This window comes from Lipotes vexillifer, unplaced genomic scaffold, assembly GCF_000442215.2.
Source record: "Lipotes vexillifer unplaced genomic scaffold, Lipotes_vexillifer_v1.1 scaffold829, whole genome shotgun sequence".
Taxonomy (NCBI): Eukaryota; Metazoa; Chordata; class Mammalia; order Artiodactyla; family Lipotidae; genus Lipotes; species Lipotes vexillifer.
The window spans coordinates 161,494-185,343 of record NW_006797023.1 but is presented as its reverse complement, the minus strand read 5'-3'; the positions used below and the strand labels follow the sequence as shown (position 1 = coordinate 185,343).

The 23,850-nt window shown below is 40.3% G+C and overlaps 1 protein-coding gene across 1 annotated transcript; it reads left to right on the top strand.

Annotated features, from left to right (window-relative positions):
- The first annotated feature begins 3 nt into the window (after nucleotides 1-3).
- Nucleotides 4-23,605, top strand: GART (phosphoribosylglycinamide formyltransferase, phosphoribosylglycinamide synthetase, phosphoribosylaminoimidazole synthetase). The gene is made up of 21 exons (XM_007469145.1): nucleotides 4-173; nucleotides 2,626-2,721; nucleotides 3,194-3,368; nucleotides 4,444-4,555; nucleotides 5,619-5,687; nucleotides 6,553-6,678; nucleotides 7,521-7,608; nucleotides 8,164-8,249; nucleotides 8,438-8,606; nucleotides 11,399-11,630; nucleotides 14,219-14,313; nucleotides 14,621-14,730; nucleotides 15,436-15,634; nucleotides 16,847-17,098; nucleotides 17,258-17,410; nucleotides 19,026-19,232; nucleotides 20,316-20,453; nucleotides 21,563-21,693; nucleotides 21,941-22,082; nucleotides 23,116-23,231; nucleotides 23,329-23,605. The coding sequence occupies exons 1-21, from the start codon at nucleotides 29-31 to the stop codon at nucleotides 23,518-23,520; spliced, it is 3,033 nt and encodes a 1,010-aa protein (XP_007469207.1). The 5' UTR covers nucleotides 4-28; the 3' UTR covers nucleotides 23,521-23,605.
- The last annotated feature ends 245 nt before the right edge of the window (nucleotides 23,606-23,850 follow it).

Here is a 23,850-nt window from a genome sequence, read left to right as displayed (position 1 = left end):
GCTGAATTCCTGCTTTGCAGACTGAGCAATGGCAGCCCAAGTACTTGTAATTGGCAATGGAGGAAGGGAACATACTCTGGCCTGGAAACTTGCACAGTCTAATCATGTCAAACAAGTGTTAGTTACCCCAGGAAATGCAGGCACTGCCTGCTCTGAAAAGATTTCGAACACTGGTAATCATTTTTTTGAAGTAAAAGTGAACGATTGTAAATGATAAAACTGTCACCCACATCTCTTCTTTATAAAGGTCAATTGCTGTTCAGATTTGAATGCTTTTTTTAACCCAGAAATTTATGTGGTAATTTGAATACTTGCCATATGTTGTAATTTAAGGTATACTGTTGTTCAGAGTGTATCATTTTCTTACCTTAAATTATTTTAAACCTTATAAAACACTTCCACTGAAAAAGTTACAAAATGCCTAATATAGGTTAAAGGTGTTTTGGTGTGTATTTTGGGGAATGCAAAATTGAGCAGTGCTATTAAATGTAAGTTCTGGCAATTCTTACTCCATAATAGATCTCAGCCTTCATCTCTTCCACTGGTAAATGGGAAAAGATGATCAGTTCTTATGCTGCATTAAATTCTTCAGTGACTTCTCATAGTAGTCAGCATAAAACTCAAACTCCTGTCCTTACAAAACCCTCTGTGATCTGGCCTCTGCCTGCCTTTCCAGCCTGATCTTTTATAGCCCTTGTTTTCTTTTCACTGTGCTCTATCCATGCAGTCCTGCCAGTATCCCAAACAGAGCTGCCTTGGACTTTGTTCTCACTCCTAGCATGACTGGCTCTTCATCGTTCAGGTCTCGACTTATGTTACCTTCTCAAAGAGGACTTTCCTAAAGTTTCTAAGTAAAGCATGTTCACCCCCCAATTCATTTGTTTTCAATCATGAACTATTATCTGTATCTTCTTTTACTTTTGTCTGTCTCCTATCTTCATTTCCCTCCTAGAACATAAGCTCTAGAATGTAAACTGCATGAGGGCAAGGAAGTTACATGTCTTTTTTTTAAAATATATTTATTTATTTATTTCTGGCTGCGATGGGTCTTTGTTGCTGCGCGTGGGCTTTCTCTAGTTGTGGCGAGCGGGGTCTACACTTCGTTGCAGTGAACGGCCTTCTCATTGCGGTGACTTCTCTTGTTGCAGAGCGCAGGCTCTAGATGCGCGGGCTTCAGTAGTTGTGGCTCACGGGCTCTAGAGCACAGGCTCAGCAGTTGTGGCGCACGGGCTTCGTTGCTCCGCGGCATGTGGGATCTTCTAGGACCAGGGCTCGAACCAGTGTCCCCTGCATTGGCAGGCAGATTCTTAACCACTGCATCACCGGGGAAATCCCGTGTCTCCTGTCTTATTTTGCACTATGTGCACTGTGCCTAGTATGCTACGTGGCACATAATATTTATGGAGAGAACATAGACCCAGCAAGCTACCAACTGGGAGAAGATAATTGTGTACATAGGAGCAAAAATAATAAGAAAAAAAATAAATAAGAAAATATCTGCTTCCCTGGGATCTTAACTCTGGGAGTGAGTATTGTATTTTTTTTTTTTAAAGAAATGGCACATTTTATCTAGATGCAATTGATGTTATACAGACTAGCCCATGAAAATCTCCCAATATTGTCATGAGGCTGCTATCACTTGTAGTGACAGGTTATCTTCCTCTTGTCATCTTCCTCTTGCCACCCTTTGCTGTGCTGAGGTAGTTGGCTCTGTTCAGCCCAGTTGTGTTTGCAGCTACTAACCCAGAGTGCATGGTACTCCATCCTTATCCCACTCAGGCAGTTCCTGTAGATTGAGAACTCTACCTTTTCTGCACTTATCCCCTACACATCACAAATACCACATATGTACAAGAGACTTCAGCCAGCTTAAGAATGGTGGCCCAAATAACAGTGAAGCAGAAGAGCGCCTATAGAACCTACTCATGATTAATATATGGTTGATCCTACTACTACTTAGAACTCCCATCAAGAAAGAAAATTTACCTGGCTTGTACATTGGAGAAGTGAGCTAGGTCTTAAAAGTCATCCTTCAGTTGTTAGCTTAAACGTCTTTGCACAGAGACCCTTTCTGGCTTAATCAGAAATAGCCTCCCAGTTTACCTCATGAGATTTGCCTAATTGTTCACACTCTGTATTATTTTGCTTGGATATTTATAACTCAACATTCCCACAGTGAAATATAAGCATCTTAAATATAGGGACCCTGTTTGTGTTTACATCTTAACCTGGTGACTAGGACAGTATCTAGCATATAGCAGTTCTCAGTAAATCTTGAATGAATGACATTTAAAAGACCAGTTTCTGAGTATATTCTCTGATACACTTTTTTGTTTATAATCAACGCTAGCAACATGAACACCATAGTCAAGAAAGTATAGCTCTTAGAAAACTTACTCAGTTCTCTGCTATCACTGAGGTGATAACAAAGCAGAGAACTGAGCTTTGTTGGTTAGCCTGATGTACTGTGCTCTGAATTTCTCATGGTGAAACTCATCTGTACCAGTAAAAGAAAACCAACAATTAATAGGCTTACCAAAGTATAGTACTTACATTTCAGAAAGACAGTTAACTTAAAGAATGTTTTTTAAACAAGGTGGGTTTGTTTCTTTTTTCTTTTCACAGACATCTCAATCAGTGATCACACTGCCCTTGCACAGTTCTGCAAAGATGAGAAAATTGAATTTGTAGTTGTTGGACCAGAGGCACCTCTGGCTGCTGGTAAAGTTCATTTCTCTATTTTATGGTATACACCGTGCTAACAGGAGCTTGGAGATCATCTCATCTAATACATTTTACAGATGAGGATTTCTAATATAATACACTTGAAAAAGCTTTCACCCTCTTGAAATTTATGGATTCTAGGATTTCCCCCCTCCCCAAGCATCAGTAATATGAATAGTAAGACTAAATTTGAATGAGAGATCAAATTTGCAGCTGTGGGAAGTATTTTGTTTTTATTCTGCTCTATTCTGGTGTCTAATAATCCATATATTTGAATATCACACATGATTTTTGTTGGATTTGAATCATGTGTCAGTAGCATTTTGTTTATATCCTATAGAAAACATGAAAAATGTAGTTATTCTCTGCCAGTTGCCTCATCTCAATGTATATTTAGCCTGATCCTAATTCTTCAGAATGAAAAGGCCCTGAAGAGAGCTGGGCTATGGCTGCTTGTTTTCATCCCTAGGAATTGTTGGGAGCCTGACATCTGCAGGAGTGCGGTGCTTTGGCCCTACAGCAGAAGCAGCTCAGTTAGAGTCCAGCAAGAGATTTGCCAAAGAGTTTATGGACCGACATGGAATCCCAACTGCACAGTGGAGAGCTTTCACCAAAGCTGAAGAAGCCTGCTGCTTCATTATGAGGTAAATAGAAGATAGCCTGTGAAGGGCACTTGTTATATGATATTTGAATATACGGGTCACTTTTATGTTACGAGTTTATAGTAAGATAATTCTAGGGGAAAACTCATAGGATGTAGATTGCCTTTTTCCAACATCAAAATAAAATGGGATCTACTCTTGCAGCCTTGCAGAAAGATAAATTTTTTTTTTAAGATAAATTTTTTAATGTTTGTTGCTGAATAGTTTCTAGGGGAAAAGGATACATTTGGTTGTATAGGCGTTCCCTCTTAGCCAGACTGACACAGTGGCATCTTACCACATAAAGGATAGTCATTTTTTTCATCAGTAATTAACTAGAGTGAGGAATCATCACTTGGCCTTCTGCCACCACTGTTCAATCCTAAATCTTAAAATTAAACATCCTGTTCTCTATTATATGGAGAACATTGAGCAATAAATGAATGTTGGTAGATACATGCCTTTGCCCCCTATTTTTGTTGACACTTTTCCTTTTTACCTGGTATGTTTTCTTTTTAGTTGGGTCAGTTTCATTCTTTGTTTTTTTTCTTCATCCTACATTGAATTTTATTATTTCCTAGTAGCCAGATACCTTCCAAGTAACAATTTTGTTACTTTGGGTAAGTCTCCTTCTAGATCTCCAGTTCTACTCAACAGAAGAAACTACCAACAACAGTTTCTTATGTGTACTTGGAGAAATGATCTGTGTATCCATGCTTATATTGGTCTTATACAGCTACATCTTACTTGAAGGAGAGCATGATTCATTACTTTGTACTGTATCTTAAAAGGTCATTCCATATTCATGCTATGCAACTGCTGTTTTCCCCCAAAGATTTTGCTTATATGATCTCATGATAAGCGAGAAAAGCAAAACTGTATGTACCATATGACCACAACTATAAAGGAATACATAGGAAAAAAAAATCCTGGCAGGAAGTACATCAAAATGGTGTTAGCAGTTTTTTTTTTTCTGCTTTTCAGTTGTTGCTATAGCACATTATTACACGATCCCAAAGCATTTTAAACTTTTGAATCTTAAAGATTTATTGGATATTGAAATTTACTGTCTTCACAGTGCAGACTTCCCCGCTTTGGTTGTGAAGGCCAGTGGTCTTGCAGCTGGGAAAGGGGTAGTTGTCGCAAAGAGCAAAGAAGAGGCCTGCAAAGCTGTTCAGGAGATTATGCAGGTAAGTTGATCCTTCTTAAAAAGTTTATAATTTTCTGGTCACACTGGATAAATAAATACCATTAAGCTTACAAATATTCCTCAAGGCAAGGAAAACGTATAGCAAACAGTTATTTTTCATAGTACTATGTATTATAATCCATCCCTATAAAAGGGTTATTACACATCTACACTGATGGCTAAACTATGATTCTGTTCTTTGCAAGTAAGTTCTGTTTAGCATCCTTTGTTGTCTGCTCTGAAAGGTAGAAAGTCCTCAGACTACAGAACATATAAATAAATACTCAACAATCCATGAGGACAAATAAGGTATTTATCCTTTGTGTCTCAGGTCTAAGAAAAGTGAAGCAATGAATTAATATACTTTGCGTTTTATGATCCTTCTTGGTTGTTGTGGGTTTCTCCCCCTTGTGGAAATCTGTTTTCACAGACATTAGTATAACTATTGTAAGCAAACATAATTATAAGTCAGAAATAAGAGTTAAATGGTAATGATGAAAACATGTTTTTCTGTTAACCTTATTTGAAACTGGAAAACTGGATCCCCAAAAGAGTTTTAATGATGTGTTCATCTCATCTGTACCAGTGCTAACTCTACATCATTGCAACTCTGAAAATAGGAAACATTCGGTCTTCCCTTGTGAACAGTGGTTATGAATCCGACTGCCAGTGCAGAGGACACGGGTTCGAGCCCTGGTCCGGGAAGATCTCACATGCCGCGGAGCAACTAAGCCCGTGCACCACAACTACCGAGCCTGCGCTCTAGAGCCCGCGAGCCACAACTACTGAAGCCCGCGCACCACAATAAACAGTAGCCCCCACTCGGGGCAACCAGAGAAAAGCCTGTGCGCACCAATGAAGACCCAATGCAGCCACAAATAAATAAATAAAATAAAAATAGGAAACGTTCATATATGTTCCTTTGCAGCTTTCAGAAAGAGAAAGAGAAATTATAATACTAGTGCGTTGGTTCATAATACAAATGTTGCAAAATGACAACAGCCAATTAAGTAAATAATAAAAGCTTATAATTTATTTCTCTTTTTGTTTTTATCGACAATAAGGATAAAGCTTTTGGAGAAGCTGGAGAAACAACTGTCATTGAAGAACTTCTTGAAGGTGAAGAGGTGTCTGTATGTATATTCATCTTTTGGACTTTTACAGAGTATAAACTGTGTCATCTGACCTGTGATCCCAAAAAAGGCTTGGTTTACTCTGGTCGCTTCATCCAAGAGCATAAACTGAGCAGTTACACAGGAATTTGTATACGTTTAGTATTTCAGATACAATTGAAAACAGAATTTATTTTCTTTTTTTTAAATATATAAACTTATTTATTTTTGGCTGCGTTGGGTTTGTTGCTGCGTGGGCTTTTTCTAGTTGCTGAGAGCAGGGGCTACTCTTTGTTGCAGTGCGCGGGCTTCTCATTGTGGTGGCTTCTCTTGTTGCAGAGCACGGGCTGTAGGTGTGCGGGCTTCGGTAGTTGTGGCACACGGCCTCAGTGATTGTGGCTCGCAGGCTCTAGAGCACAGGCTCAGTAGTTGTGGCACACGGGCTTAGTTTTCTCCGCAGCATGTGGGATCTTCCCAGAAGAGGGCTCGAACCCGTGTCCCCGCATTGGCAGACAGATTCTTAACCACTGCACCGCCAGGGAAGTCCGAAGAATTTATCTTCTTTTAATCATCCCCAGTGTAGCAGTAGGCAAATTGGATTTATATCACCCATTATTTAAACAGGGGAAAGGTTGAAATTTTTTACTTTGAGAGTAGCTTGATTTCCCCCCCTCCGCAACCTAGCTCAAAAATTATAGATCCTTCAGAACAGAGTATATAGGATCTTTTGATTCTCGATCTAGGAAACAGGATTATTTATGTTTTAAATCATTTTACTTTAAAAAAGAAAACTTTTCCTCTAATTAGAGTTAAGGTACATATAGTTCTCATTATTTTTTTACTTTCTGGCATTTAAGGTTAAGTGGACCATTTGTTTTCTCTACAGTGTCTGTGCTTCACTGATGGAAAGACTGTGGCCCCCATGCCCCCAGCACAGGACCATAAGCGATTGCTGGAGGGAGATCAGGGCCCCAACACAGGGGGAATGGGAGCCTATTGTCCAGCACCTCAGGTACTTCACAGGCTCAGCTGAAGTTCAGTAGTCATTTTTTGGTCTTCTCAAAGAGCTCTTAGACACTTTCTGGTTTTTTTTTCTGTAAATGACATTACTAATAAGCAAATTGGTTTTCCTGTTAAATGAAAAGTGTCTCTTCTGGTCTCACTCTAAAACTAACCTTTTCTAAAAGCCTTTGAGGAACTAACTTAAGTATCAATTGAACAGATCCTTCTAGCCCCTCCTTATTCATCTTTGGATATCCAGGGCCCTATATACAAGTGCTCAGTAAGAGTGGGTATGGTGAATTGAGAACCAAGTCAGACTACCATTTGTTCTTCTAGTCTTTCTACTTCATAACGGATAGAGCATGTTTCCAAACAATTCCTTGACAATGTTTATGAAAAATATGCATTGAGCATAATTATAAATAGATTAGCACTTCAGAAACTCACCCATTTCCTTTCACTGCTGATAGTTATAATTGTTTGTGCTAATAATATAGTGCCTTTTAGATATTTTTCTTAAATAAAAGATTAAAAACCAAACAGGGTTTACTTTAGACTTTGTGTATTAAAACTACCATTTGGTAAAAGTGATTTTATTTATATATATTTTTTACTTAAAAAAATTGTTTATTTATCTTGGCTGCACTGGGTCTCAGTTGCAGCATGTGGACTCTTAGTTGCAGCATGCATGTGCAATAATTTCTACAATTAATTTATAAACTCTAGATTCTCAATTTATAGGCTAATGAGGTATGCATAGAATATACTATAAGTATACAAAGGAGCCTCAGTGTGGGTGAGGACTTTTTCAGTTAAATACCAGTTACATTTAAATAAGTCTCTGTTCCCCAGGTTTCTAAGGATTTGTTGCTAAAAATTAAAAATACTATTCTTCAGAGGACAGTGGATGGCATGCAGCAGGAGGGTGTGCCATACACAGGTAAGCATATCGATGTCATTGTGGACATTATTTATAAAGTAAGTTTGCACCATTTTCTTTTTTTATAAATTTATTTATTATTATTTTTGGCCGCATTGGGTCTTTGTTGCTGCACACGGCTTTCTCTAGTTGCTGCAAGCAGGGGCTACTCTTTGTTGCGGTGCATGGGCTTCTCATTGCAGTGGCTTCTCTTGTTGTGCAGCTCGGGCTCTAGGTGCCCAGGCTTCTGTAGTTGTGGCACACAGGCTCAGTAGTTGTGGCTCATGGGCTCTAGAGCACAGGCTCAGTAGATGTGGTGCATGGGCTTAGTTGCTCCGTGGCCTGTGGGATCTTCCCAGCAGGGCTCGAACCCGTGTCCCCTGCATTGGCAGGTGGATTCTTAACCACAGTGCCACCAGGGAAGCCCACCATTTTCTTTTTTTAATTGACCACTGTTATAACATTTGTTACGGCCATTCCAAAACTTTCAGTACTATAAGTTTATATTCTGATTTTCATAGTCACAATACAGTGTCTTCATTATAGATTTTTTTTTTTTCCCATTTTTTAACGAAGGTATCCTCTATGCTGGTATAATGCTGACCAAGAATGGCCCAAAAGTTCTGGAGTTTAATTGCCGTTTTGGTGATCCAGAGTGCCAAGTGAGTAATAAAGATAATAATATAAAGTGTTACTTTGTAGAATATGTGTGCTGTTTTAATCTTAGGATTTATCAGCCTTGAAATAATTACCTTTGAGAAACATATCCAAGTTCTGGTATCCCAGTGAATAAAATGTCTAAGGGCAACCGAAATTTCTCTCAGTTGCCGTGTTGATTATGTTTTTCCAGGTGATCCTCCCACTTCTTAAAAGTGACCTTTATGAAGTGATTCAGTCTACCTTAGATGGCCTGCTCTGCACATCTCTGCCTGTTTGGCTTGACAACCGCACTGCCGTAACTGTGGTCATGGCAAGTAAAGGTTATCCAGGAGACTACACCAAGGGTGTAGAGATAACAGGTGAATATCAGAGAACAAAAGGTTAGATTGCAATGTGACAAGTGACCAGTACCATAGTAGGCCTTTTTCCCATTCAATGTTGTGTTCCTTTTAAGGGTTTAGAGACATCAGTAACCTTTCAGGGGTTTCTAACATAAGCATGTTGCTTGTTGGATATGGGTGTCCAGATATCCATAATTACTGTATTTAAAGAACTGCCGTCTGTTTCTCTTCCTGCACAGTGAAAACTTAAGTGGGCCTAGCTAAGCTTCCAGAGAATCACCCAGTGCTGCCTTTCTCATCCATCCTCCAAGAGCCAGGAAGATAACAGGAATGTATGAGAGTTGGAGGAACTTTAATGTAAATTACATCAAGGAGAAAATTTCAGGGCTTGATCTCTGAATGATCACAGATTAACCCCCCAGTTTGCAGTGCACCCCATGGTCACTTAGATGGCAGAATTAAAAGTTTCAGAAGTATAGCCTTCTCTTCTGTTTCTCCTTATAGGAGGTGAGGCATCTAGTTAACTGATGTTAGATAAAGCAGTGTTTTAAAATGCTAAATAAGTTCCAGCACGATAAGGCCAACACCAGACCTTTAAAATCCCTAGCAGGCTGTCATTTGGCCTCCCTTAATACCCCAATACTGTGTTTGATTCAAACACCCTATTTACTGTCTTACCCAGACAGTAAGTCCATTGCCCTGTGCATCCCACACATGGCAGCTGGGCAGTTAGGAGCTGACTGCCTTTTAAAATGAAGAAAGGGAAGGGATAGAATCAAGATATTTTGTATTGCTGAAATTTCCCTAAGATTGGGGTGACAAGTGTCATAGTTATTTCTGACACCCCAATATTGGGTGTTACTGATACCACCACATACTTGAGTACCAGTGACTAAACGCCTCTATGTTATAAAAACACCTGGAGGGACCTCCCTGGTGGTCCAGTGGGTAAGACTGCACTCCCAATACAGGGGGCCAAGGTTCGATCCCTGGTCAGGGAACTAGATCCCGCACACGTGCTGCAACTAAGAGCCTGCATGCCACAACTAAGACCCAGAGCAGCCAAAATAAATAAATGATATATAAATATTTTGAAAAAATAAAAACACCTAGAGAAGACACGATATTATAAATCAACTACAATGAAAAAATGTTTTAAAGAAAATGTGATACAGCAAAAAAAAAAACCACCTAAGGAAGATGTGTATTAACAGATTACCAAATATGGTGCTAAAAGAGAAATGGAAAAGGACAAACTAGGGATATGAAAGTTTTTTGGGGGGGACTTCCTTGCTGGCACAGTGGATAAGAATCCGCCTGCCAGTGCAGGGGACGTGTTCAAGCCCTGGTCTGGGAAGATCCCACATGCCACGGAGCAACTAAGCCTGTGCACCACAACTGTTGAGCCTGTGCTCTAGAGCCCATGAGCTTAGAGCCCGTGCTCCACAACAAGAGAAACCACCTCAATGAGAAGCCCGCTCACCGCAATAAAGTGTAGCCCCTGCTCACCACAGCTAGAGGAAGCCCGCACACAGCAGCAAAGACCCAACTCAGCCAAAAATAAATAAATTAATAAGGAAAAAATTTTTTTCTTTTTAATTAAGAGGTTGTCTCTGTATAAACTGTCCATGGTGGTCATTTCAGAATTTAGAAAACACAGTCTAACACTATTTTAAATGTAAAATATATATGTGAGATCTTAAAACTAATTCAAAAGAAAATGAAGCAGGGGACTTCCCTGGTGACACAGTAGTTAAGAATCCGCCTGCCAGTGCAGGGGACACGGATTTGATCCCTGGTCCATGAAGATCCCACTTGCCGCGGAGCAACTAAGCCTGTGCCCCACAACTACTGAGCGTGTGCTCTAGAGCCCGCAAGCCACAACTACTGAAGCCTGCACACCCTAGAGCCCACACATCGCAACTACTGAGCCCACTCGCTGCAACTAGAGAAAGCCCGCACACAGCAATGAAGACCCAATGCAGCCAAAAGAAAAAATGAAGCCAGGGATTTTCTTTTAGGCTGAGCCCTAAACGTAATTTAAATCATATTTGTCTTAAAATTTTATGATTGTTATATTAGGCAAAAGATTAAGAATGTTTTGCATTGCAATGATCTCGTTTTTTTAAAAAAAGAAAGCAACTTTATTTAGTTGGCTATGATAAAGCAAAAAGATATTCTTTTACTCTTCAGTAAAAAATGTGATCAAATGCAGGATTTAGGGCTTCCCTGGTGGCGCAGTGGCTGAGAGTCCGCCTGCCGATGCAGGGGACATGGGTTCGTGCCCCGGTCCGGGAAGATCCCACATGCCACGGAGCGGCTGGGCCCGTGAGCCATGGCCACTGAGCCTGCGTGTCCGGAGCCTGTGCTCCACAGCGGGAGAGGCCCCAACAGTGAGAGGCCCACATACCGCAAAAACAAAAAAAATTGCAGGATTTATTCATGATGTTTAGGTTTTGTTAATTTTTTTTTTAACTTTTCAGGAGAAAATAACTTTATGCTTCTAATTTCAAACTTTTCAGGGCTTAGCTTCTTTTTTTTTCCTTATTGAAATAATCATTCTTACATGAGATTTATGATAACACAAGGTTTTAGTAATATAGTTATCACCCTAGAGCAGAACAGACTGTTCTTAGGAGAAAGGCTGTATTTACTATTATATTACATTAATTCCTTTCTGATAGGATTCTTGTGAAGATTCATTTAAGTGAAATAAAGATTTTATTTAAAAAAAAAAACTTCTGGAAATTATAAGCCACAGTATAGAACATTATTACTGCAATTGATATGTCAAATATGCTCTCTTACAGGGTTTCCTGAGGCTCAAGCTTTAGGACTAGAGGTGTTCCAAGCAGGCACTGCCCTAAAAGATGGCAAAGTGGTGACTAACGGGGGTAGGGTCCTTACAGTAACAGCCATCCGGGAAAATCTCATCTCAGCCCTTGAAGGAGCCAAGAAAGGACTAGCTGCTATAAAGTTTGAGGGAGCCATTTATAGGAAGGACATTGGCTATCGTGCCATAGCTTTCCTCCAGCAGCCCAGGTAAACTTCTGACCAAGGTGATTATAGCACAGCTTCAGAACTGGTATAAATGGTGATGTAGAAAACTCCATTGACCCTGTACTAAGTCATTCTGTATTCTTAACTCTATGAGACTGATCTGATTTTTTTATATATATATAAATTATTTATTTTAATTTTGGCTGTATTGGGTCTTGTTGCTGGTGTGGGCTTTCTCTAGTTGTGAGCGGGGGCTACTCTTTGTTGTGGTGTTCGGGCTTCTCATTGCAGTGGCTTCTCTTGCTGCGGAGCACAGGCTGTAGGTGCGCAGGCTTCAGCAGTTGTGGCTCGCGGGTTCTAGAGTGCAGGCTCAGTAGTTGTGGCTTACAGGCTTAGGTGCTCCGTGGCATGTGGTATCTTCCCAGACCAGGGCTCGAACCCGTGTCCCCTGCATCAGCAGGCGGATTCTTAACCACTGTGCCACCAGGGAAGCCCGACTGATCTGATTTTGATTTGCATTTAGTTTGAATTGAAACTACTAGTTACAGCAATATTCAAATGAAATGGAAAAAGCTTCATGGTAGCTCATGTTTGAAAAGCTGAATAAGATCAGTGCTGTTGAAAGATTTTTTCACATTGTACGATTTAGGTATATGCAATCAGTTGTCAATTATTCATCAATAAAGAAGGGGGAAGGGATTTTTTTTCCTTGAGTTATCATATATTTATATATTACTGTTGTATTTATTATTTTTTTAATAAATTTATTATTTATTTTTGGCTGCATTGAGTCTTCATTGCTGCACGTGGGCTTTCTCTAGTTGTGGCGAGTAGGGGCTGTTCTTTGTTGTGGTGCGCAGGCTTCTTGTTACAGATAACGGGCTCTAGGTGCACAGGCTTCGGTAGTTGTGGCACATGGGCTCAGCAGTTGTGGCTCTCAGACTCTAGAGCACAGGTTCAGTAGCTGTGGCGCACGGGCTTAGTTGCTCCGCGCATGTGGGATCTTCCTGGACCAGGGCGCGAAGCTGTGTCCCTGCATTGGCAGGCAGATTCTTAACCACTGTTCTACCAGGGAAATCCCTGTTGTATTTATCTTAGTTCATGATTTTGTCAAAGAATTCAGGATGAAAATATTGGTCGTCTAACTTTGCAACTTTATTTGATGGTACTATAAATTTTGGCCATCTCATTTGGTCACTGCATTTATATTTATTACTGAAATGTATTTTGTAACCCTTTATTGATTCATTTATTATCATATACAACTAACTATTCCTTTGTAAAATCAATGAACTATTAACTGCAAATGTGGGTATTTTGATCTCATCACAATTACTATTGCTCATTGAGTTCATCTATGAGAAATAAATGTGTTTTAGGACAAAATGAGAAATTTTTAGCAACTTAATTCAAGTTACACTGTTACTGATAGGCAAATTTTTTAAGGTTAAATAATGGAATTTTTTTTTTTCGGCGGTACGCGGGCCTCTCACTGTTGTGGCCTCTCCCGTTGCGGACCACAGGCTCCAGATGCGCAGGCTCAGCGGCCATGGCTCACGGGCCCAGCCGCTCTGCAGCATGTGGGATCTTCCCGGACCGCGGCGTGAACCTGTGTCCCCTGCATCAGCAGGTGGACTCTAAACCACTGCGCCACCAGGGAAGCCCTGGAATTTTTTTTTTAACATTAAAATACCATGCTAAAATTTTATTTTTTATTTTAAAATGACTAGATTCTATTGAAAATGACCTATTTCAAGTGACTTGAAATCTTAATACTCGTCTGATTCTTCAAAGATGAAGAAGATGAGAGGCTACAGTGCCAATTGCTATCTGACAAAAGAGTTGTTTTTAACCAGTAGAACTTCGTTTCCTATATAAGCGTGACCCCAGACTGCTAACTTTATTGGAGTTAACTGCCACATTTCTCTCAAGTCTGTACCCTGGCACCTTGCTTCTAATAAAACTTGACATATTTCTTCATGTATCCCTGAATCCCACTAATCCAGAGTTGTCATTTTTGTAAGGCAAGACTAATGAAGTCACATTGCCATTTATAAACTTGATCTCTAAATGTACCGTTCCAACTTGTTGGCACTATTATAGATGGAAAGGATGCATTGAATATCATTACCTGGTTTTGCTTTATTTAGAGTTTTTTAAATCTTATTTCTTACTATCTTTAGTTATAAGGAAACATACAGTTCTCTATTATTGCAGTAAGGGCTCAGTTTCATTATTGAGGGATTTCTTTGTGGAGTCCTTATAATCCTAATTTTCACTTTTTTGACTCTGTTTTGGCACTCCTTTCCTTCCCATACCAAAATTTAACAGAGAAATATTACGGCCAAATATTGGTATATTTAACTGCCTGTGACAAGTACTTCTGGAAGAAATAGTTAAGTTAGAGAAGTAGTTACAAATAGTGAAGTTCAACTGAGGAGGTTGTTTAAACACATTTCAATTCCTCGGACCTGCCCTAGACCAGCTAAATCAAAATCTCTGGATATGGCCCAGCGTATTGGGGGATATGAAAATCACTAGTGATATCTTCTGCTTTAAATAATATTTTAAGGTTAAAATAATTCTTCCCTGGCATTTAGGTGATGTCTTTGTTTTATTAAACTCTTTAGGGGCCTGACTTACAAGGACTCTGGGGTAGACATTGCAGCTGGAAATATGCTGGTCAAGAAAATTAAGCCTTTAGCAAAAGCCACCTCCAGACCAGGTAAGTCAGGGTCTGTCCTTTGCTAGTTCACTAACTGTGACAAACATTGTGTATTGATTTGTGCTTTGTAGTTTACTGAGGAAAATGTTCCAGATTAATGCCAAGTTGCTATAAGTCTTGCCCTATTTAAGCCAAACTCATAGTGTTCTGCTTTCTTATCTCTAACATTAAAAGCATTTCTTATCCATGATCTTAAACTCAAAAGGATATGTATACCCCTTTAATATCTGAATATATTTCAGAATATATTTCTTGATCAACTCTTTGCTGTTGAAATGCAGCAAGTAATTAATTTTCTCTCCAACAGGCTGTGATGTTGATCTCGGAGGTTTTGCTGGTCTTTTTGATTTGAAAGCAGCCGGTTTCAACGATCCTCTTCTGGCCTGTGGAACAGACGGCGTTGGAACTAAACTGAAGGTAATCAGACACCTATGTGAGTAAAGGCCTTTTATGAAAGATATGAAAGAATTTACTGTGTATCAAATACATATCTTTCGGGACTTGCCTGGTGGCGCAATGGTTAAGAATCCGCCTGCCAATGCAGGGGACAAGGGTTCAAGCCCTGGTCCGAGAAGATTCCACATGCCGCAGAGCAGCTAAGCCTGCAAGCCACAGCTACTGAGCCTGCGCTCTAGAGCATGCAAGCCACAACTACTGAAGCCCGCACGCCTAGAGCCCGTGCTCCGCAACAAGAGAAGCCACCACAATGAGAAGCCCGCGCAGCGCGACAAAGAGTAGCCCCCGCTCGCCACAACAGCCCACGTGCAGCAACAAAGACCCAATGCAGCCATAAATAAATAAACAAATAAAATACATATCTTTCCCCTCTTGACATATATGCACTAAAGAGAACCACACCAAGTAATCGTACAGTTGGCTACAATAGCTATGTGTTTCTAATAACACAGTGTTGGTGACGCTATATCCGGATAGAAGGGTTATCTTAGGGGAAAAAAGGGAATACTTTCAGACCAAGTAGCTTATCGGAATTTAGTGTTCTTTTGTCTTTAGGTGTTCAGAGCACCTAGCCAAAAGTCAGTAATATTGTTAGCCTCCACTGATAATTGACAAGATATAGTTTGGAGCTTATTCTCTTACGTGGATGTTTATATTCTTCTGTAGATTGCCCAGCAGTGCCATAAACATGAAACCATTGGTCAAGATTTGGTTGCAATGTGTGTAAATGATATTCTGGCACAAGGAGCGGAGCCCCTCTTTTTCCTCGATTACTTTTCCTGTGGAAAACTTGACCCCAGTACAACTGAAGCTGTTGTTGCTGGAATCGCTAAAGCTTGTAAAAAAGCCGGATGTGCTCTCCTCGGTATGATCATCCATTGTAATCACACATCCTTATGTATTTCAGCCCTATGTACAAACATGATCAGTTACCAGTATACCTAACGAGACAAACTATGTGTCACAAGACGAGGCAAGTAAAATATAGATGATACCACCTAAGGACAACTTAGACCTTTGTGCCCTCGAACCCTCCTCTCAAGGCTTGGTCCCCAGACTGAGCCTTATACTCCTCCACCATCACCCGCGCCTTATCTTCTCCCTGATCCTTAGCCACCATTTCACTCCCATCTCTCTCAGTGGCCTCCTGGACAGACAGGGTAGGGGGCTGTTTCCTCCTTATGGCTCTGCAGCAGAGGCAGATCGGGTCTTGGCTTTCTGAGTCTTAAGCCTTATTTTCCCACAGAAATGACACTAAGAATAAAATATACCCAAGGTTTACAGAAATATTAAATACATACATGAGAATTTTGAACAAAATTAATTTGTAGGGCTTCCCTGGTGGCGCAGTGGTTGAGAGTCCGCCTGCCGATGCAGGGGACACAGGTTCGTGCCCCAATCCGGGAAGATCCCACGTGCCGCAGAGCGGCTGGGCCCATGAGCCATGGCCGCTGAGCCTGTGCGTCCGGAGCCTGTGCTTCGCAACGGGAGAGGCCACAGCAGTGAGACGCCTGCGTAGCGCAAAAAAAAAAAAAAATTAATTTGTAGGTTGACCAAGGAACAAAACTACCTATTTTATATTACCATTTCTGTGGACAAGTATGTCCCAAAAGCCAAAATTGCCTTTCAACCATCTTTTAGAACAGTTCCTAATTTGGATCTGCCTGCCTAGACCCTGTCTTTACACAATATGGTGGTAATATGAACTATGACATATTTTTTAGGCCAGGGCATTTAGAGCTAGGCAGTTCTGATTAAATCACTTCTCTAAGCCTGTACCATTATTGGAACATAGAGTGATTGTAAAGATCAAATATAGGTGAAAGCATTTCTGAAACTAACTGCTAGAGAAATGGTGTTATATTCAACTGAGTATTCCAGTACATATAATGATGTTTGGAGGCTATACTCACCCTTTGTGGAAATTAGTGCTATTTCCCCTGAAATCATGCTTAGATGTTTGCGGAATACAGCTTTTGTTTAATTGTTCATATGAAGAGTAGCTGGTGTCACTACTTCCTAGACAGGTTTATAAGTGTTCGGTGATTTCTTTGCTCTTGTTTTCTCTTTCTGCCAGGAGGTGAAACGGCAGAAATGCCTGACATGTACCCTCCTGGAGAATATGATCTAGCCGGTTTTGCCGTTGGTGCAATGGAACGGGATCAGAAACTCCCTCACCTGGAAAGAATCACTGAAGGGGACGCTGTTATTGGAATAGCTTCATCTGGTCTTCACAGCAATGGATTTAGCCTTGTGAGGAAAATTGTAGCAAAATCTTCCCTTCAGTACTCCTCTCCAGCACCTGATGGCTGTGGTGGCCAGGCCTTAGGTAAACATACTCACATTTAAACTCTCCTGCTTGGGAATGTCTGAGCAACCACTTACTTGGGTTAGGCTTTCGTTACTTAAAGTTAGAATGGAACAAACTGCATATGTTCTGGTTTTATATTCATAGACTAAGTTTTTGTCTCATCTTCCTAATATACAGGTGATTTACTTCTAACTCCGACCAGAATCTACAGCCATTCACTGTTACCTGTCCTGCGTTCAGGACATGTTAAGGCCTTTGCACATATTACCGGTGGGGGATTGCTAGAAAACATCCCCAGAGTCCTACCTCAGAAATTTGGGGTAGATTTAGGTAAGATTGCTAAAAAGAACGTTTGCTCAGAAAAGTGTTATGAGAAAAAATACATTGTGGAAGGAAACTTTATGGGTAGTTAGTACACATATGATTATGTGGAAAATTCTTTTTTTTAATATTATATTTATTTATTTGGCCGTGCCAGGTCTTAGTTGCGGCATGCGGGATCTTTTTAGTTGTGGCATGTGGAATCTTTAGTTTTGGCATTCGAACTCTTAGTTGTGGCACGTGGGATCTAGTTCACTGACAAGGGATCAAACCCGGGCCCCCTGCATTGGGAGTGCAGAGTCTTAGCCACTGGACCACCAGGGAAGTCCCTACCTGGAAAATTCTTAAATCATTGGGGCTTCTTGGGGAAAAAATAGGACAGACCCTTTTCCACCTTTTCTTGCTTCATTAGCCATGTTTATAAGGCATAAAGTCCTCGTGTAATTGACTTAGATGAAATTCTTTAAGCAGATTCTCCAAGGGGGTCAGTAAGCTCAAGCTCTATCGAGATGGAATCAGGAACATGCTGGGAAGGGAAGTGGTAGTTATTAAATAGTCTGTGCAGGGGATAAAGGAGACCTGAACCAAGGCATAGAGAAGGGAAACAGATTGGAGAATCATTTTGTGCTTAAAAGGAAAAAAGAAGTCCCAAGTTTCTAGTTCAGTAGGTAAGTAGATTTGGAATAGGAAGTGGAAATACAGTGTTTTAAATCTTTGAAGTATTTATTGTAGTGTTTTTGTGAGCAGAAGTTAAGTTGGGTACTTATATGCAGATAGTAATAGTTAATCACAAAGAGAATAGGAGGGACCAAAAGGTTGTTCCTCAATATCCCACCCACCTTAAAGTTTGGCAGAGGTAGAATTTCTAAAAAAAGAATAGTCAAAGTCAGGCAGTAAACCATGTAAAAGTATCAACTCCGAGCAAGGATTTCAACATGACACTGGTTAGCAGTGTCAAAAAGCAGCTTGGTGAGGAGAGATACCACCCTCCATATATTGGTGGGGGGGGGCGGGGGGGATGGCAGAGATACAGAGACAATGAGTGAAGATTGCTGTTTCAGGAAACTTATTGGTTGGGAATTCCTTGGTGGTCCAGTGGTTAGGACTCGGTGGTTTCACTGCAATGGCCGGTTTCAGTCCCTGGTCAGGGAACTAAGATCCTGCAAGCCATGCAGCAGGGCCAAAAAAAAAAAAAACAGGAATTTTATGTGTGTGTCTATATAGGTATTACCTAAAATTTTTTATTAGAGATTTTTGTTGTATTAGAGGATATGTTCTTACACCTAAATCTAGATTTTTTTTTTTTCCACATTCACAAAAGGGTGGTATGCCGACCTTTACTGGAATTCAGCCATTAGAGCATCTAATTCATTAGGGGATTTCTAAGAATCTAGTTAGTTAATGCAGCACAGAACTTCACTCAATTGTGAATACTGGCCAAGTGTGACAAGAAAAGTGTTCTTAATGCCTGAGGTACAAATGGATACCAAAAAAACTTCTGAAAGGCCATTTATAGTTCTACCCTCCATAAAATAGCAGTGCTGGTTTTAATTTCCATAGGTTTGTATATGTACATACTTTGTGTCAATAATAGGTTAATTGAACAACTCTTGCCTGTTTTCAGATGCCCAGACCTGGAGGATCCCCAGGATCTTCTCGTGGTTACAGCGGGAAGGACACCTCTCTGAAGAAGAGATGGCCAGAACATTTAACTGTGGGATTGGGGCTGCCCTTGTGGTATCAAAGGATCTGACACAGCAGATTCTGCAGGATATTCAGCAGCACAAGGAAGAAGCCTGGGTGATCGGCAGAGTGGTTGCATGTCCTGAAGGTAACTGTTCCTTATTTAGTTGCTCTATTTCAAGCCATTGATATGGCAACTACCTTTACGCAGCTGTAACATGAAAACACCCATGCCAGTAATACCATGCATCTCTTCATTTCTGCCTCAGGGCTCTGACATCTCTGTGTAGCAGTCACATATGCACAACTACACCCTGCAGGACAACCCTTGACCACGGGGTGAGAACTAGTGAATAAATGCCCACTTTAGGGACAGAAGAAGGGAGCGATTCTGAGGCACAGTCTACATGGCTCCTTTGAGGGTCTCAGTGGAATCAAGCCCCAATTGCCCACAGTGGTGACCAGTTTAATAACACAGTCTTATATTGGCTCTTGCCCATCCTCATTCTGGCTCCCTAGGATCACTTCCCAAAGTAATCACCTCGCACGTAAGACCTTGTCTCAGGCTCTGCTTTGTGGTTCAGCTCAATTCAAGGAGTAGTGAGCAAGCACCCTGACCAGTACTGTGTATGACTCACAACTCTGTTAGAAGTACTAGAAATTGGCAGAGTGACAGAAAACCAACTCACATTTTCTAACAGAGATGTCAAGGCTTGTTAATTTTGTCTGTATCTGCCTTTCATCCCTTTATTGTGTGGCTTTCACTTTCAGGCAGGCTCTCCAAATACCGGAAAGATGTCTTGAGCCCACATCCTTCAACTCACATTGCAGTAAGAGAGGCCCTCTCTTTCTCAACATCCTATATCAAGTCTTTGACCAGCCTTGCTTGGGTCACATGCCTACCCTTGAAGCCAAGAGGTCATAGCACTATTGTGGATGCAAGACTTGCGGGAAAGGGGAGACAGAACACTGGCAGGCAGTAACATATCCACTTTATGTTTAGATATAGTGCTGTACCTTTTAGTTGAAGTGGGCAGTTATATATGTTCACCATCAGGAAGTTTGTGTGAATGAGTGACGATAAGTAAAGCAAACGTATTATTTTAGTCCTTGCATATCTTATTTTCAGAATAAAATACAGTACTCTAAAGTTTTTATAGAACACTTCTCTTTCCATATTACTGTTAATTCACAGTTCTTTTTTTATTTATTGGGTGTGTTTGAAACAAAGGTTCTCCTCGTGTGAAAGTCAAGCATCTGATTGAAACCATGCAAATAAATGGATCAGTATTGGAGAATGGCACCCTGAAAAATCATTTCTCTGTTCAACCAAAAAAGGCAAGAGTAGCTGTCTTAATATCTGGGACAGGTGAGATGTGGCTTCCTCTTTACTATAGAGCAGTAGAAATGCTCTTCCTTTTCTCCCACCCACACCCACCCCCCCCCAAAAAAAAACCCTCCTTCCGACTGTGAGAACACTCTCAGTACTGGGGCTAGGTATCATTAAGGAGTGTTATCTTTTCTACATCCTCAGTCTTTCCACTTTTCTGAGGCATTTGAAGCGGCTTCTAAAGGAAAAGTAGAGGGTGTTGGGAAGATGGTTGAAGAGAGAGAAGCTAGAAAAGACAGAATGGAAATTCCAACTTCTTTTGAATCATAGCTTTGTAGTTGAAAAGTCTTAGGACAGTTGAGGCTTTTTTAAATTGTTAATAGTAACAGTACAAAATTTGTGTTTGACTCTGTGGACAGCGGGGTAAAGTCCTAAGAGCACTGTATTCTCTCATATGGATGGATATAGTATGATTCTTTTTTCCTTTTATTTTTTATTTTTTTTATTTGCACCATGCCATGCAGCTTGTGGGATCTTAGTTCCCTGACCAAGGATTGAACCCAGGCCCTCAGCAGTGAGAGCAGAGTCCTAACCACTGGATGGCCAGGGAATTCCATCCACTGTTTTAAGTAACATTGCTATGAACATTCTTTTAAATATACAATAAGTTTGTAAGTGCATATCTGGTTATTTCTTTAGGTTAACTTTCCCCGAAGTATAATTGCTTTACAAGTCTATTTTAAGGTTTCAATATACTTTAGACCCAAGTTGATGGTAAAGCAAAGAAACTACCGTAAGGGTCATAGTGGTTTATTCTTCTTCAGAGGGTTAATTTTTTTGCTTAATTAAGCAGCTTATTCCTCATCAATCAGTTTTAAAATCATGTTATACTGTTTCTACTGCTATGCTAAATCATATTATTTTGCAGGAGCAATTATTTTGCAGGAGCAATCCTTGAACCAGGAGTGCCTATGTTTTTGTAAGATACTAATCCATTATTCTAAGAGGAACGGAATTTTAAAGCCTCACATATTTTGCCAATCTTTTCTAAGACATTTTTATTCAAAAATCTTGACCATTCCCTATTCAAAATGGTATAAACGTTTTAAAGAAGCGTGCACTCACCTGTGCTTTTCTCCCTTTTTCAGGATCAAACCTCCAAGCTCTCATAGACAGTACTAGGGAGCCAAGTAGCTCTGCACACATTGTTGTTGTGATCTCCAACAAAGCTGCAGTGTCTGGCTTAGATAAAGCAGAAAGAGCCGGAATTCCCACCAGAGTAAGTTACTTTGAAAAGTATCTTTCAAGATTATTTAAACTCATAATCTGCCCCCAAGTGTTCTTTGGATGCCTGGATTTGGGGTGGGTGCTGGGCTTGCCTTTATATTCATTCTGTCCATTCCTTAATTCTTGACATCACGTGTATCTTCAGAAGGAGGTTAAGTATAGTCTATGTAAAGGTTGAGTTTTAAATTATTTTTGGTAATTTGTTGGAAATGGATTGTACTTATCTTTTTCTATTCTAGGTAATTAATCATAAATTATATAAAAATCGTATAGCATTTGACACTACAGTAGACCAAGTCCTTGAAGAGTTCTCCACAGACATAGTCTGTCTTGCAGGATTCATGAGAATTTTATCTGGCCCCTTTGTCAGAAAATGGAATGGTAAGCAAAAATAGTTTGATACTACATTGAGGAATTGACTGAAAATGGGCTATAGGGTGGTTAACTTGCCAAACAATCCCAGTCATGGTATTTACTGTGACCGTTTATTTTGACACACGTCATAACTGAATTTCCTTTGCCTTTAGCCCAAAGAATAATGATTTATTATCCTGCTGTCTCTATCAGTTTTCCTTGGCCTGCTATAATTACAGTTTCTAATGTAGCTTAGGTTGGTTTCACATTACTGCAAACATATTATTTCATCTTCTGGATAAATATTGGGAAGAGACTTTTTTTACTTGTTTAGAAGCAAGAGAAGGTGACTCTCTGTATCCCAAAATAGAGTTCCTCTTCTGAGGAACTGTGAACCATTGCCAGAAGATGGAAAGGAAGGCACTGTTGCCAGATAACATAGTGTCTGCTGTTAATGCCTTTCCCACAGAAGTTTTGACTGCTTCCTGTGGTTCTATTTTGTGCACATATTTGGTCAATAAATGTATTTCCTCTTCGGAGAGTTTGTGTTCTTAAGTGAATATAGTTAGAGCACTTGTGGTGTAATATACCACAGGCAATGCTTTTGGTGACATAAGGCACACAGACTGACTAATCTGGCATCTGTGGATTAGTCACATGTGAACATGCCACTTCATGGTTAGAAGTCAAGCACGTAGACACTACGCAGGAACCTCCTGTCTTTCTAATATTATGTGCCAGGGACAAGCTGAATTTTCTTCAAGAGCCCTATGATCCAGATTAGAACCCCTCCCTTCCAGCTTTGAGTCAGTGCAGGCACCTGTTCAGAAGCCCCTTGGTGTGTCTTCAGCTGTGCAACGCAGAAACCTGCTGCTCCCGGGGCCTCCTTGGATGAGAACGTGTATTTCACTCTTCCTCATTTCTTTTGACAAAGAAAACACCCATCCTAGAAAAACCTTGTTCCTATTGACTCCTGATTCTAGACAGGAAAGTGTATGTTCCTTTGACAGAATACATAGGGTTTTTAAATTCTGACCACTATGTTTTAATTAATTTCCAGGGAAAATGCTCAACATCCACCCATCCTTGCTCCCTTCGTTTAAGGGTTCAAATGCCCATGAACAAGTCCTGGATGCCGGGGTCACCGTCACTGGGTGCACCGTGCACTTTGTAGCTGTGAGCATGTCTCTTTCTACCAAAATCTTACTAGTATTTAATGTAAATTGTACTTGGCAGAAGTAATGTTCAAAACTTTCTCACTTTTCTTTTCCAGGAAGATGTAGATGCTGGACAAATTATTTTACAAGAAGCTGTTCCGGTGAAGAGGGGTGACACTGTTGAAACTCTATCTGAAAGAGTAAAATTAGCAGAACACAAAATATTTCCCTCAGCCCTCCAGCTGGTGGCCCGTGGAACTGTACGGCTTGGAGAAAATGGCAAAATCTGTTGGGTCAAAGAGGAATGAAGCATCCTAATCCAAGAATGGAGCCAGCTTTGAAAGAATTCTAGCTGCTTGCGGGGTGACTTTTATCGTGGACTCAGCCTGAAAGGCATCTAAGACATGTGTATTGCTTCCAGTGGTCGTTCAGGTTTTACCTGTTTGGGGCCTTTTTGTTCATCATCAAAACAGGCATTCAGAATTCCTTTTACTTTCAGCCAAATAAGATACCAAAACTTAATCTTTCTTATATATTCTTTTTCGAAGAGCTAATAAGTCTAATAAGTTAATATCTCTTCCGCATATTGTATATCTGTACTGATTTGAATTGAGACTTCTCTAATTATTCTGATCCTA